The sequence below is a fragment of the Brachycentrus maculatus genome, unplaced genomic scaffold (assembly GCF_059751285.1).
Source record: "Brachycentrus maculatus isolate JH-2025_06_01 unplaced genomic scaffold, ASM5975128v1 h1tg000329l, whole genome shotgun sequence".
Taxonomy (NCBI): Eukaryota; Metazoa; Arthropoda; class Insecta; order Trichoptera; family Brachycentridae; genus Brachycentrus; species Brachycentrus maculatus.
Genome location: NW_028281078.1, coordinates 288,285 through 304,721, shown reverse-complemented (window position 1 = coordinate 304,721; position 16,437 = coordinate 288,285). Strand labels below are relative to the sequence as shown.

Below are 16,437 nucleotides of genomic sequence, written 5' to 3'. Positions count from 1 at the left end.
TGATCAATGCTGCACTTCAGGTACCAGTCCATGGTAATATCAAAATTCATATACGCGTGATAAGTCATTCGTATTTATTATTAACCCCACCCTTTAGAAATAAAAATCTCGGGGCCTTCAACACAATTACAAAATATTATTTATTGATTCGGCATTAACTTTGTGGAATGACATGATTATTTCAGTTTCAAAACACTGATTTTTCGATGAAAAATGTCCTAACGCCATGTGTTGGCAATCTGAGAATTGAAACAGTTTTGTCAGCAAAAGTATTTTATTATTAAAAATTATCTGGAAATACCTTCTTAGAACATTGGCTTGGGTAATAAATGGAACAATTATGTGAAAAGTCTATTCGGTATTGTTGTATTTATATCCCAGTATCTTTTTATTTCTTTCTCGTCTATACTAAAGAGAATAAAGAAATTAAATGATAATCTATTTTGATATTTAAAATCATTTATCAAGTTGTGTAGCTACATACGTACGTACAAATTATTGTATGGTAGCAAATATGATGCAAATATCCATTTTAATAAAATGGAGGTTAAGTTTATAAATATGTCTTCGTAAGTCAATCTAAAAAGCTTATGTTGAGTTCTGTTCAATCAGAAAAGCGAGAGTCATAGATTTAAAATAGACAAGTGTAATTTAACTTATTAGAAAATATTTATTAAAACTGCATTCCTGCAGTTTTTTAATTCTATCAATAAATCAATAAAACTGGTTTAAAATAGCGTTAGTGCACGGAATAATTGATAAATCTTGAAGTAGAGCAAAATTATTCTTTGAACGTTTTTTTTTCCAAATTCGATCACTGAAAAACGTTTTATTAGAGTGGCATATCCTTTACGAACCTAAGCTTGCGTCACATATTCCTTCTGGTAATGCTACGTGTGACTATAGCTGGAACAAGGGTCTTCGACCTCACTGGCCTTCTTCTTCCTCGTGACTTAGCTAGTGGAAAGGGAATGGAGCTTGGATGTGACTAGCGGATCTCTTGATTAGAATTTTGCGGCGAAAAATCCTCAACGGATCATTTCCTAGTAAAGCAAATTCACAAAAAAAAACTAACGATAAATATGTTGTAAGGATAAAAATAGTAGCGTTAATGTCCCCATATCTGACAGTCCCTAATATCGTTCTAGGTGCTTAAAACCGGACACATTTTTTCTTAAGAGTGTATCGACCGTTGAGTATTTTTAGCTGATTTTTTAAACTTACTTTCATTAATATTACAAATATTTTTCGTCATTGGTGTTTAGGTAAATATCTAAATAAACATTGCAATGTGTGTCCTTAAATTATCTTTAGAAATGATATAGATTATCATCACCTGTTGATTTATTTAACTTTCTTTCTTATAGCAACTGTTTTAGTATGTTTCTGAGATGTGTAATTTTAAAAATGGTTTCTTACTTCTTTTAATATACTTGATTTAGAATTCTTAAATATGTTAGATACTAGATGTGATTTCAAACTTGTTACCTATAACCTTTATATGAATGTTTTATGTATTTGACTTTCATTTTCCTACAGGCATTTAAAAATAAACACGACTAGAATTAGATGTAATATGAAAAGATGTTTCAGTAAAAAATATTTTTTAAATCAGTTTTATCTTCGTAAGCATTTGGTGCTATTCTATGATCTTATTTATGATTTTAATATTTCAAATAATTTATATTATAGTGAGGAATATTTCCTGAAAAATTCACTGAAAATATATAGATTCTGTCTTTCTGTAAACTTCCTTAAGCATGGAGTACATATGCAAGAACTTGAGAGGTTTGCACGATGTGTTATGACTTGTATGTGTTAATTACATTGTTTGTTAGATAATAATCATACATAGATTCATATTTTGTTTAAAACATCATATTAAATTCTTAAACGTCATTTGTTTTCCTTTACACAATTAAATCTAAGTTTCATAACGGTTTCACATTTTGTCAAATGTGGTACAGAATATAAGTAATTTGAATAGTAAAAGATTGCACGAAATATAAAACTTTTCGATCAAAATTTCAAGAAAACCATTCTTGAATTTCAAAAACCTTTTTGTAAATAAATACTCATCTCTTTACATATATTAGCACGCATTTAACAGTATTTAAAAACGTTTTTTGTAATTCATAGGACGAAATCGAACCAACGGTGGATGAAGCTCCGCACAACCGTTCAACTTAGTTCAGCAATTTCTACAATTCAGAAAAAACCACCACTTAAAAGAGAAGACTCATTTTTGAAGAGGTTTTCTACGAGACAAATACCAGAGACACAGGAAACAGTGAGTAAATGTTTAAAATTATACATTTTTCTTTATTAATCTGTTTATTTTTTTCGATATATCGTTTGTTTAATCTCCCATAAGATTAAAAATATTCGGTAACGATTATTTGGTACAATAAAACTATTCATACGCGAAATTCTGCCGCTGGAATCTCACGCCCGAGTGAGTAATGGGACGTCATTCATTTTTATGGTTATTTCTCCGGCAGTACCTGCCTTAGGAACCCCTACCTACCGGGGGTGACAAATAGTGAGCAGTCAAGTATCACGTTTTTGATATGGCTACATTATTCTGCGTGTACTTTAAGGGAGAACAATAAATGGGTGAGGACTTAATAATTAAGTAGGTATAATCTACAAATTCACTTGATATATTGAGTGTAGTTATACCTAGGTACTCGTGTTGATATCATTTTTGTAACAGCGATACGATATGGTTATTAACCCTGAAATTTATTACTTATTTTTTTTACAAAAATGTTAATAATATTAGTTTATAACCACTCAACAAGATTTTTATGTCTACAGGTTTCGATACGTACCCGTCTCTTCGTCAGGACAGTTACTACCACAGCATGCAAACAATACCACCCTTCACCACCATAGCACCATTTACACCCTCAAAACTACACAAAATATCTAACACATGCGATTTTTGGTCGACCCAAACTGTGGTACTGTGGTAGTGATTGTCCTGACGAAGAGACGGTTACGTCTCAAAACCAGTAGACATAAAAATCTCGGTGAGTGGTTATATACTAATATTATTGACATTTGTGTAAAAAAAAGTAAAAATGATTAACCACAAAGTATATGCTTTATATATTAATAATATTGAGATTATTTATTAATAATTTAATTTTACTTACGTTATTAGTGAAATTTGATTTAACGTACATTATTTGTACAACTTGTTCATTATTTGTGATTTATTGTAACAATCATCTTTATTTAATAGTTCAGAGGATACAAAATCATTATAAATAATTATTACATATCTTTGTTGTTAAATTAATAATTAGGGCGATTGCGGGGGTGAAATGGCCTTTTGGTATTGCAAAAAGTGTTGTGAGTCATTTGAAAACATGTAAAAACTGTGGCATAACCGAAAACAAAAAAAAAATTGGTTAAGGCATCGGTTTTATCAATGTTCATCCATATCCTGGAGTTATCGACACTGAGAAATTTAAAGTTAAAAAAGAAATGATTCTGATAATGAATCTAATTATTTATAAAACCAAAGAGTTCTTTACAAGAAAAAATGTTTTGTAAACAATAAAAAAAACATAAGAGCTTGTTTTTTATGTTTACCCATCTCACACGAGAGTACGGCGAAAAATCTAAAAGCAACGATATAAAACCAATAAAATACTACTAAAATCATTCAATTTAAGTTGATCATAATTATTAACTATCTTGTTACATATTATAACAAAGAATTTTGTTTAGCTTCCCAACAGCCTGATAGTGTCAGTAACGACAAAACTCGGACACTGGTCAAATAAAATAAATGTGAAAAAAACTATGAAGTTGTTATTTTATTACATAAAATGGGGTTCAACCAAGCTCTTATTAGTACAAAATTGCTCTTATTAGTACAAAATCTTGCTCTTATTAGTACAAAATTAAATATAATATACAGTAACAACGGTTTAAATATAAAATACCCGTAATAGGTACCATAAATAAGATTACAGCGCCTATTTTACTAACGACATGACGTCAATTAAACGCACTAAAAGGTAAAATGTATTTCGAATATCAAACAATTGCAGTTAAGTTCCCTGCATGTAATGCTGAAAACAATTACCTGAACGTGATTGACTTGATATAACTGCTCTAATTAAAGTGATTGCACTCCGTTTTGATGACACATAAAAGTGATCAGTATTAATCTTGAAAGCCTCTTTCCATCCCTCCGCCATACAGCCCCGAGAGTATTATTCGTAAGAGGGAAGCTTATTCTTGTGAATGCAGTGTTTCCGTAGGCTTTGGAAGACGTTTTATGTTCTCTGTGTTTAGCGTCGTAGCGTTCCCTTGAAATCGGATCTCCTTTATGCAATCTTCTCCACAGTGAAATTTGAGAGCTTTTTTCAAAAGCAAAGAGAGTAAATTTTAAACTCTTTTTTTAAAAAAAAGATACTTGAATTCTTACTTAATAAAAAATTCTCGCCTTTTCGCTGGACTCGTCTCTTATAAGATGAATTCAAGAAACATGAATCATTAATTGATATGGGAGTTTGTGATATATTTTTCATATATTTTTTCCCTCTGCATACTACCTCATTTACTATGTCCTATTAACTAAAATATTTATGTTTATATATATAAATAAATATATATATATATATATATATATATATATATATATATATATATATATATATATATATATATATATATATATATATATATATATATATATATACATATATATATATATATATATATATATATATATATATATATATATATATATATATATATATATATGTGTGTGGCGTTCGATTATTTCTGCCTACTCTTACGGGAAAGCGGCGCGATGTTTAGTTGTTTAGCTAAATAATTATGTATTTAATTCGGGATATAAATCAATGCAAAAAAATCTATTTTGTCGTACATTACTTATGTCGAGATATCAAAGACCTCCAGACGTCGCGACGTCCGACGCGTCCGGATGAAAATAACTTGATAATTTTTATGTTTGAATAAAAATCCCTCGGTATAACGTTTTAACCCCTAATTACTGCTTAGGGCGCTATAACCACTAACCGCTATAATGTCGAAAATATTTGCGGTAACCTTCGTTATTAGGGTTTATATGTTGGTACTCAATTATTGCCTTAAGGGCATTTAAGTACATATGTTAGATATGGTAGAGGTAAAGTGAGTGTTAATGTGAATTTCCAAGTCGATTTTCAATATTTATAAATGATAACGTGATTAAAAATTATCGAAGTATACGAATATTTAATACAATACATACACATATAGTTTTGACACCTCAACAAAGATGAAGAAGAATATGGAAGTCTTAGTATTTACAGGGCTTATGACTTATCGTAGGCTGGTTATTAGTCCTGTAAATTCCCAGACTTCCATCCTTTTTTTAAAAATGTTTTACTTAGTAAATACCACTATTTCTTAGTAAATATCACTAATTAAAACATTAATTAAAAATGTATAGATCTTACCACAAAGTGACTGCCGAATCAATTAATGAAATTCCATACTTTTTCTTTACTTTTGTTGAGATTTTAAATGTGAAAATAACTCATACGGAAAAAAAATAGGGAAGAAAACAAGATAGAATTAGTTGCATGCCCGTACTAATACTAGCTTGTATAACTTTGCCATTGATAATAATTGGTATTCATAAGGATGAATGAAAAACCTTCAAACTCACTAACTAAAATTTAAAATGATTTATTTCTTTAAAAAGTTAAATATTTTTTTTCCACTCTTTTCTTTAATTTTTTTCATCCTATGAAGTAATAATGATGGATCAAATAGGAGGGATGATTCTGGGTTATGTAAGAAAATTATATCTCTGAATTACAAGAAATTTTAGAGGTTGTTTTTATGGTAGATTATTTGTCCGTCAGTGGGCGTACTTCGTGACGAATGTGCTAACGTAATAATTTAAAAAAGTCTTTCATCTTCCTGAGCGAACGTTATATTTTCCGAATGACGCACGACCCCTAATTAATAAGGGTTAAATAACGAGACGCGATCCGAAGGCTTCGTTTCGGGTAAACATGGAAAAGTTTTAATTGCTAAACTTATAACTACAGTGAAGCCATTCCATCAGATTGAGTAATCTGTAACTACACTAAACGTTTTTCTTGACTCAATTACCTGTTTTTTCTTCTTCTTTTTCTTCTCATAACCCCGTAAACATCAGCCTGGTGCTGGCGGTGTCAAAAGTCTGCTTAATCGGAGGGCATGTGTGACTAGATGTATGGATGTGAAGGAGGCGAGGAGTGTATGTCAGGACAGAAAAGTATGGCGTTCCATCCTCTCTGCCTACCCCTGCGGGAAAACGGCGTGATGGTAGTAGTAGTAGTATTATTTTTCGTTGATTGAGGGACATCTCTGGTTGAAATTGGAAGGGTAGCAGAAATGTACTCCCATCTCAATGGGTCATTGCATCTATATTTTGAGATTATCCAAATTTTTGTTGAAAAATCTGGATTTATCTATTTAGAGGAGTTATTTAAATTGATATCTCAGGGTAAACGAATAAAAATATGGAATAATGTGTATTTACAGGGCTTTTTAAAGATCTATGCTAATTACAAATAAAACTGTCTATGGTTAATTCAATCATAGATGTGCCAAAAAGTAGCAAATAAAAGAACGTTTTAATTGAAGCATAAATACCATAATGACCTGAATTTGAGTAGTGTGGGTATAACAACGAATGTCACACGAGTAAACTTAAACCAACCAATAGGTCATAAGTTCCGTTAATACTCAGATTTTCATATTAGTCCTTATTTATGTTGATATATCAAAATGTTTTGTGTACTATAAGAAGATGTAAATATATATGATGTAAATTAAGGTGACTGAGGAAAAATGATGCGGAATACATCGAAACACGTGTCACAGTAGATTTTAAGAAATAGCGGTGTTTACTAAGTAAAACATTAATAAAAAATGGATAGATTTTACCACAAAGTGACTGCCGAATCAAATAATGCAATTAAAGTAAAAATGTTGATAGTCGACCCATTGTTAATGCAACGTGTGTTGTCCCAGGTAGAGGACACCGGGTCGGAGGGCGGCGGCGCGGCGGGCGGCGCGGGCGGCGGGCTGCACCCGCGCCGCCGCCGCCGCGCGCCGCGCCCGCCGCGCTCCGTCGTCAACCCGGACGAGAACTTCTACTTCTACTGGCTGTGGGTGCTCACGGGCTGCGTGCTCTACAACCTCTGGACGCTCATCGTGAGGCAGAGCTTCCCGGAACTGCAGGTACACTTTACTTTAGTTATTTAAACGTATTACAAACATATTAAACCATATCCGCTCCCTAAGTAGAGCACATGGACTCTACAAACTATCTCTTGGCTTTTCTGTCAGCTGCCAGGTCCTTTGTATCTCCCAAGTCAGATCCGCGCTCTGAATTTCTCTCGAGAACTGCTGACGAATTTTTAGTGTTTCTAGGGTTCGAACCCAATCTTTCACAATTCGATACCCATTTTGAAGAGATTTGAAAATACTTTTAATACAACCACTTATTTTGTTTGTCACGGAGGTTGCATTATACCAAAGTCACATATTGAAATGTGATTATTCTCAATGATATTTCTAATAAAAAAAAAGTTTTAAAAAAATCCCTCGAAAGCGTCACAGCAAAAGAATACATAAATTGATTTCTTGATTTATTTGTCACTTACATAATTGACGGTAAATTTGAAAGTGTAAAGGCCAAGTGATTTATTTTCTCAAGTGGCACTTTTCAGGAAATTTCTCGCGAGCTCAGCAGAAAACAGGAGTGATTCAGTTCAGACAAATTATGTGAGAGAATTGCTGCCTCGGAAGATTTACTTCAAATAAATCGTGAACCATTGTGATTGTTCGAATCAAACCAATATAAAACACTGATTGAATCGACTGTACATACAGGAATACCTTTATAAGATTCTGGGGGTGTGAGTATCACAATTACAAAAATGTCGGGTTGTAAATAACGTGAAATTATTCCCCACGGGTCTCGGGGTAGGTAGGCCGTGAAAGAGTTCGTTACAATTCCGATTCAATTATATATCTATCACGAGTTCCAAAGCTAAAACATAGGCAATAAATACTCTACGTAATTCATTAAGTTATGGTTGTGAATCTGAGCCGAATTCCTGTGACCTATTTCTATCTATTTATTATTCCTACCAATGCCCCAATGAACTGATTCCACGTATTATAGCGCGACTATATGCCTAGTAATATGAATGTAATGTATGGATGTAGTCAGTTCAAATATTTGGAAATAACTAGGCTGTAATAATGGAATAATATCAAGTAAAACACAGTATTTTGATTATATCCAATTTTTTTCACATCTCATCAAAGATGAAGAAGAATATGGAAGTCTGGGCATTCATCGGGCTGACGACCGTCATCCGGGATTCGGATCTCACATACTAATATAAGAGTTTCTGCTTAGTAAAAAGCTTCTTTACATCTCACCAATAGATGTCTCTAGTGAAGTTTTAGTGATTCATGAACAAGGTTTCTAAATTGGTTCATATATATAGAACTTCCAAGAATTTGAGTAGTGTGGTTGTCAATAATGGGTATAATTGGTGAATGTTACACGTGTGTAGAGTGATCACTTAAACCAGCCTATGACGGTCGTCAGCCCCGTAAATGCCCAGACTTCCATATTCTTCTTCATCTTTGATGAGATGTCAAAAAATAATATGAAAATAACTCCTGTAATTGGAGATAATCCAGATTTTGTTAACAAGTATTTGGACACACTCAAAATGTTGTAATTATATCCAAATGTACCATACTTAGTTTATTGGAATTATTCATGAAGAGTTTATTTTTTATTTTTTATTTATCAATATATATATGTACGTACACATTAAGATGGGAATGAAAAAGTCTGAGTATTTATAGAGATCAAAATATGTCATTGGCTGGTTGAACTGATTATCTACTATGTACAACATGAATCTATAGAAGCATTTGAATATGAGTATCAATCAATCTTCAAAAAAATGAACGTGATTATGACCCACACAATACATACCTACATATTACGGTATATTGTATTGCCGTTAAAGTTTAAATTACTAAATAAAAGTCTTTTCTTTTAAAACTTTGCTATTAGTACATAATTTTTTATGGAACTCGATAAGCTTTACCCATGATAACGTTGACCCAACTGTTCACAATAATTATTTTTGTTGGATTAATAAACAATTGAACATAGTATATTCATCAGTTCAAAGTTCAAATATATGGTTTCTCCGTGTTCTGGGAGAAAATCACCACGATTATGGAGGGCCCTCTCAGTTATATGGTATTATTTATACACACCAGTATGTGACTGAGTTACTGGGCGTGCATTTATCAGCGATCTGCATGCATCAGACATAGGATCTGGTTGAAACAACTGGAGTAGAATAACATAAATTCGTCTTCGTTTTTATGCAAATGCGAGCATAGCCGAGCAATACCAAAATGCAAATGGGGAGGGATATTGTTTCCATAATATCCATCTACGAGTGTGTATGTATGAATTTGAATATTTTATATTACGTAACGAAAGACACGTTATCAACAATATTTTTCATTTAATTTCAAGGGAGAATACTATATTGATAGAATGAGAGACATAAAGTACAAACATGAGACAAAAAGTAAATAGAGCTATGAAGTTATCGCTGATTGGACACTATCTACAGGGTGACACAAAGGGATTTCAAAAAGGGTGTTGTACGCTCTACTCAACGGTACAGGGTATCAGGAAAGAGCAATTCCAATAAATTACTGCAGCCACTGCCAATTTCATTTTGCTTTCATTAGGCGCTGCCTTCGGGCACCAAATCACCGTGTACGTGTATTGCTCGAACAAGGAGTAACCTACCATTTCAATAAGAGTTCTGATTTTTTCAATTATGATAAACCAATATGTTACAATTCAGGACAGCAAAGCGGATTTTTTTTCATAGGCAGTTTTTTTAATAACATTTTTTAAAATAAAAATTGTATGAAAATACCACACTTAATTTTTTTGGTAATAAATGTTTTTACCCTGGTATATCAACCACCTTAGTGTCCGCTTGTCACCGTTTGTCCGCCTCCGTAGTATAATGGTCAGCACGCTCGGCTACCGTTCCGGAGGTCCCAGGCTCAATTCGCAGGGAGGGTCAAATAAATATAAGTAATTTTTTCACTCTAATATTTATTCAATATTACCGTGGACTGGTACCTGAAGCGGAGGGCTGATCACCTTTCTTTCATGTGTTAACGATCAAGATAACACTGCGTTTATATGATGCAGTGCCCTATGCACCATTGGGGTGCGGATAAGGGTTTGACGAAATCAACTACATGGAATATCACAATTAGTTCTTAAATTAGTTTTTATTTAGAATTTAACTATTAACTTTTACATTTTGAAAGTTTATCCAAATGGACATATTTTTTTTTATAAATTTTGGTATTATTTGGTAAACACCAGTGTATTTACCAAGTAATATTTTAATTAAAAATGGATAGATTTTACCATAAAGTGACTGCTGAATCAATCAATGAAAAAATATAGTATTTGGTTTAATAAAACAAGAAAGGTTGTTTAACTACATAAGATAGGTTCAACTAAAAATATGAGTTAACAACTTAGATTTATCATTTTTTTTATTTCATTTTATTTTAATTGATATATCACAGAGACAAATCAATTTATGGAAGGAGAATAGGTATTTGGGCATTAATTGTGCTTTTGACCTGTCAATTTTGAAAAAAAAAAATTCGGAAAATATTTTTTTAAATTAAATATATTTTGAATACTTTTGAATGTACTTCATGTTTTAAAAACATAATTAAATTTGTATTATAGTACAGAAATATAACATTCTGCTTATCATATATCGTTCACTTTGTGTAATACCACTTCAGTCCATAGTTGACCTGATGAGGGAATCGTTTTTCCAAAACCGATAAACGTGAAGTAGAGTTTTTATGTTGCAGTACACAAAATGAACGATGAATGAAAGGGAAAGAGTTATATCCAAATGTATCATAGAAAAAATACTGGATTTGTCCTCTGATGTTTTTGAAAATGCAGACACTTTTAAGCACATTACAAAAAAAGTGATAACATCGAACTCATTCATGAAAACAAATCGACTTATTTCCATACTTGTACCAATCTGTTTCATCAATCTCTCCTATTTTCTGAGATTTCAAGGATTTACAAAAAGTTATCGGCATTTTGTGCTTACGAAAAAGTGATTCTTGAACGTGATTTGAAATTCAAAATGTCAAAGTTAAGGACGTGTTCGGAATTATGTGACGATTTTTTCAAGAATTATTCTGACAAATGGCCCTATATAGAAACAATATGGCCCCAGCGGGAAATCAGTCTACCTTATAATATATTGAATTGATCATTTTGAGCCTTAACTACTGTATATTTACTCATTATATATATATATATATATATATATATATATATATATATATATATATATATATATATATATATATATATATATATAAAGATATATATAAAGATATATATAAAGATATATATAAAGATATATATATATATATATATATATATATATATATATATATATATATATATATATATATATATATATATATATATATATATATATATATATATATATATATATATATATATATATTTATATGTATATATATATATATATAAAGATATATATATATATATATATATATATATATATATATATATATATATCGCTCACTCCTTTCAAGAACGTCATAAATCAAAAATCGTCAATTTTGAGTTGTGCATGTTTTCGGAATGCCCAGAAAATGTACTATATCCCAGCAAAAGCGGCATATTTTTAACTTAATATTTACCCGCTACAGGGCAGAAAGTGTTATTTTTGCATTTTGAAGAAAAGGTTTTGTTTAATTATTTTTTTAAACATACTAAATATTTTTCAGATGGTGAAAAAATATTCAGGTTTTACCCAAAAAGATCTGTTGCATAGTAAAAAGTTAAATAAGTGGCTTGATATTTATTTTTAATACATTGTATTTTATGTTTGAACTTTAAAAACGTTCTCCTGAAAAATCAAGTTTTTTGATTTATGACGTTCTTGAAAGGAGTGAGCGATATATATATATATATATATATATATATATATATATATATATATATATATATATATATATATATATATATATATATATATATATATATATATATATATATATATATATATATATATATATATATATATATATATATATATATATATATATATATATATATATATATATATATATATATATATATATATATATATATATATATATATATATATATATATATATATATATATATATATATATATATATATATATATATATATATTCTGATTATATAGATTCTGAGGTGTTTTTAAGGAGATATTAGGACGTTTTTGTCGACTGTTAATATGTGTGAAGTTCACAGCATCGATGACGCAGAAATGATAGCGCATTAACTATGCAATGTAGGTAACATTTACTTATTATCTAGGTAATAAAAGAAAAAAAATTGATAACTTTTACACCTTGACAAACGGTTTAAAATGCGTCAGATGTAAAATAAAATCTATCTTTTTAAATTTATTTTTCTTTTAACCCTTATCCGCACCCCATGGTGCACAGGGCACTGTATCATAGCGACAAAGTGTTATCTTGATCGTTAATTGCATGACGGCAAGGTAATCAGTCCTGCGTTTATTGTACCAGTCCAGAGTGACTAGATAAATATGAGACTGAAAATCACCCAAATTTATTTTAACCTACCCTTGAAATTGAACCCCGGACCTCCAGCACGGTAGCCAGACGCGCTGACTCATAATAAAATAAAATAAAATAATAAACTCATAATAAAGACAGAAATTTTCATTTCAGGTTATAAAGTATCGCAAACACTACGTATGAGTTACTTAGTTCTAGTCCTTTCTGCTTCAACTCTTATTTTAATATACAACACGATCAGGCAGTACTTGATTAAAACGTTTCAATATATCATAATTGAAAAAATCAGAACTCTTATTGAAATGGTAGGTTACTCCTTGTTCGAGCAATACACGTACACGGTGATTTGGTGCCCGAAGGCAGCGCCTAATGAAAGCAAAATGAAATTGGCAGTGGCTGCAGTAATTTATTGGAATTGCTCTTTCCTGATACCCTGTACCGTTGAGTAGAGCGTACAGCACCCTTTTTGAAATCCCTTTGTGTCACCCTGTAGATAGTGTCCAATCAGCGATAATTTCATGGCTCTATTTACTTTTTGTCTCATTAATACAGGGTGGAAAGAAGAGGTGCTTTTAAAAAATCTGGTTTCGTTAAAATAAATATTATTCAAAATATTATTTTGTATAATTTACATTTGAAGCACTTACTTTCTTATTTTACATTTTATAATGAAAATGTAACTTTTATGTAAAATCACTATTAAAACAAAGTTAAGTTAAATAAAAACTAAGCCAACTTTTAAAACAAAGTTTTATAGTGATTTTAAAACATTTAAATTTTAATATTATTTTGCTTCAGTAGATAGTACATATTATATTATATAATGGTAAATTCTTAAAGTAATTTTTTCACTGTCATATTTATTCAATATTACCCTGGACTGGCACCTGAAGCGGAGGGCTGATCACCTTTCCTTCATGTGTAAAACGATCAAGATAACACTGCGTTTATATGACGCAGTGCCCTATGCAAAAAATTCATTACCACTTGGATTTTGTCGTGAATGGTTTTAAAAAGAAAAGTTTTTTTGTTGAAATTTCTTGATGGAACGATATTTTATATATTAAAATAACACCTATTTTACAAAGCTTTCTGCTATTTTTGTATTTGACTAATAACCAGTTTTATCGTTACCGATATCATCGAACTATTGAGAGGCAAGACAAAATTCAATGTTTTACACAACAAAGCAGGGGTTGACAACCATGATTTTATAAAAAAAAACTGACAAAAGGAATTTAACTTTAATAAATTTAGGTAGAGTACAATAATCATAATTACATACAAAAAGTAAGAATTTAGAGTAGGATTTTTATAATAAAACCAGTTATTAGGATTATTTTAATAATGCCATTTTCGTAAAATATTTAGTAAAATATCACCTCAAGGGAAGCCACCCTAAAGATTTGGATAAGAATATGAAGGTGACGATAATGATAGATAAACATAAAAATAAAATAAAATAAAACGTCGTCAATCGGCCCCAGGGGCGTCGAATGTACAGAAACTGGTCTTAAAAAATGTATTTCTTTAGCAAAATCCATTTCTATCGCCAGATTTTATATGTTCTTACACTAATTATATCTTAAAACACTGTCAGTGCATTAAACTAGTTTCCTTTTTCTTCATCAGGATCTAGCGTCGACGTTCTGGTTCACCTGCGACTGCCTGACGGACGCCGTGTTCGCCGCAGACCTGGCGGTGCAGCTGCGCACGGGGTACCTGGAGCAGGGCCTCATGGTGTACGACTCCAGGAAGCTGGCCGGCCACTACCTCAACTCCAGGGCGTTCCTGCTCGACCTGGCGTCACTGACTCCCCTGGACTTGCTACAACTGAGATTTGGCTCGCACCCCATGCTTAGATTCCCTAGATTTTTGAAGGTAAGGGATGATGCTAATTACATTATATCAATATGCGAGGAGGTGGAAAGATTTGTTATCTATGATAGATAAAAGATCAAATCAGTTTCCGGTTTTAATTTATGGTTTTTCATTCTTCACAAAGATTATAATTTTATTTCTTGAATATTTTTCGCACATACTTTGTGGCACATTTTATAAACTTTATAAAATTAAATAACTTTGTTTTAACCACTTTTTAAAAAATTATTAATACACTTTAACCAACCGAAACCGGTTGTTAAAACAAATAAGTGAGTTAATAATAAAAAAAGTGGTTAAAACAAAGTTGTTTAATTTTATAAAGATTAAAATTTTAACTGGCTGTTTATTTTAAATCAAATAATAGCATTGGAATGGCAACCTGTAAATTTAATTATTTTTCATAGACACTTGGAATTGACAATAATTGTAATAATCTTAAAAAAGTATCTAACTAACCAACCATCACGCCATTTTACTGTGGGGGTTGGCAGAGAGAACAGAATACCACACCAATCTGTCACAATATTGTGCACAATATTCACCTCTTCCACATTTATACATCTTATAATACAGCTTTCTAATACATACCGATATTTTGACTCTTGACCTGACAACTTTCAAGTATATGAAATATTTGATCTCGCCAAGTTTTCCTAGATCTTCTTGTGCTTCTATTACTAACCACATTTGGCTAATAAACTTATTTTCGTTTTTTTTTTCTTCACTCGGAACGTGCAGCTAAACTTACTAATAGCTATTAGTAAGATAATTTGTCCGTTTTGCAAACTTGTCATTAGAAGCGACGTCGAACGATCATTTTGCTTGAATTTGCTTAAATGAAAGTGCCGACAAGACTGACACCTGCTTGTTTTGTGCCAATGCATGATAATATTAATTTCATGAGAGCAGAAGTTCAGTCCTGGTGACAAATATGACACCAACTAAGTGTGACGATTAATAAGTTTGTCGTTGTATTTTTGACATGTGAGATTACATGATAACAGATGATAGTTTGATAAACTACATGGTGTGATGAAATTATTACACTTTCATTTTTAGATGAAATAAATTACAAATAAAACAGAGCGAACAAGTAAAAAAAACAATATTATGATTTTTAAATGGTGATTTAATTTTATAAAATTGCTTCTTAACATAAAAGGAACTTTCACTGGCATAAAACGCCAAGTCACGAATTGACTATTTTGGTTTAAAGATGTTAAATTTAAAGCCTGCAAAATAATTTATATGAAAAAATTTTATACACATTTTAGACGCTTTTATGATCAACTAATAATATTTGCTGCTTTTATTCACAGACTATAAATACTTATATTCTTAATATATTTTTTTAACACAAGTTTTTTGCTCGATAAAAGATAGATCAAAATTTACATTCGTAATATAAGACTTCTCAACATTATGATTTTTTTATTCATTTTTTCATTGGTGTTTTGATTTTAGGTGTACAGAGCTGTTAACTGTTATTACATCGTGGAGTCTAGAACCGTGTATCCTAATTTCTGGAGAGTCATCAACCTTATCCATATTCTCCTTATCTTGGCTCATTGGTTTGGTTGCTTCTACTTCCTGTTATCGGAAGCTGAAGGGTTCCAGGTTTGTACATTAACAAATATTTTATTGAAAAAAAACTCACATTTATGTACCAATATCTCAATTTTATACAAACCATCTTAGTCTCAAATTTTTGTAAAGACACTTTAAGTGTCAGAAAAGTAGAATTTTTTTTTTTTTTTTTTTTTGCAAAAGAAACATTTGTTT

General features: G+C 30.9%; 1 protein-coding gene across 1 annotated transcript in view; it reads left to right on the top strand.

Annotated features, from left to right (window-relative positions):
• LOC148304128 (uncharacterized) overlaps window positions 1-16,437 on the top strand; it is a 43,180-nt gene that overhangs the window by 5,584 nt on the left and 21,159 nt on the right. Inside the window, exons 3-6 of the mRNA XM_088268808.1 lie at window positions 2,140-2,290; window positions 7,057-7,266; window positions 14,404-14,652; window positions 16,120-16,272. Coding sequence (XP_088124934.1) covers window positions 2,140-2,290; window positions 7,057-7,266; window positions 14,404-14,652; window positions 16,120-16,272 — 763 coding nt within the window. The remainder of the gene's footprint in view (window positions 1-2,139; window positions 2,291-7,056; window positions 7,267-14,403; window positions 14,653-16,119; window positions 16,273-16,437) is intronic.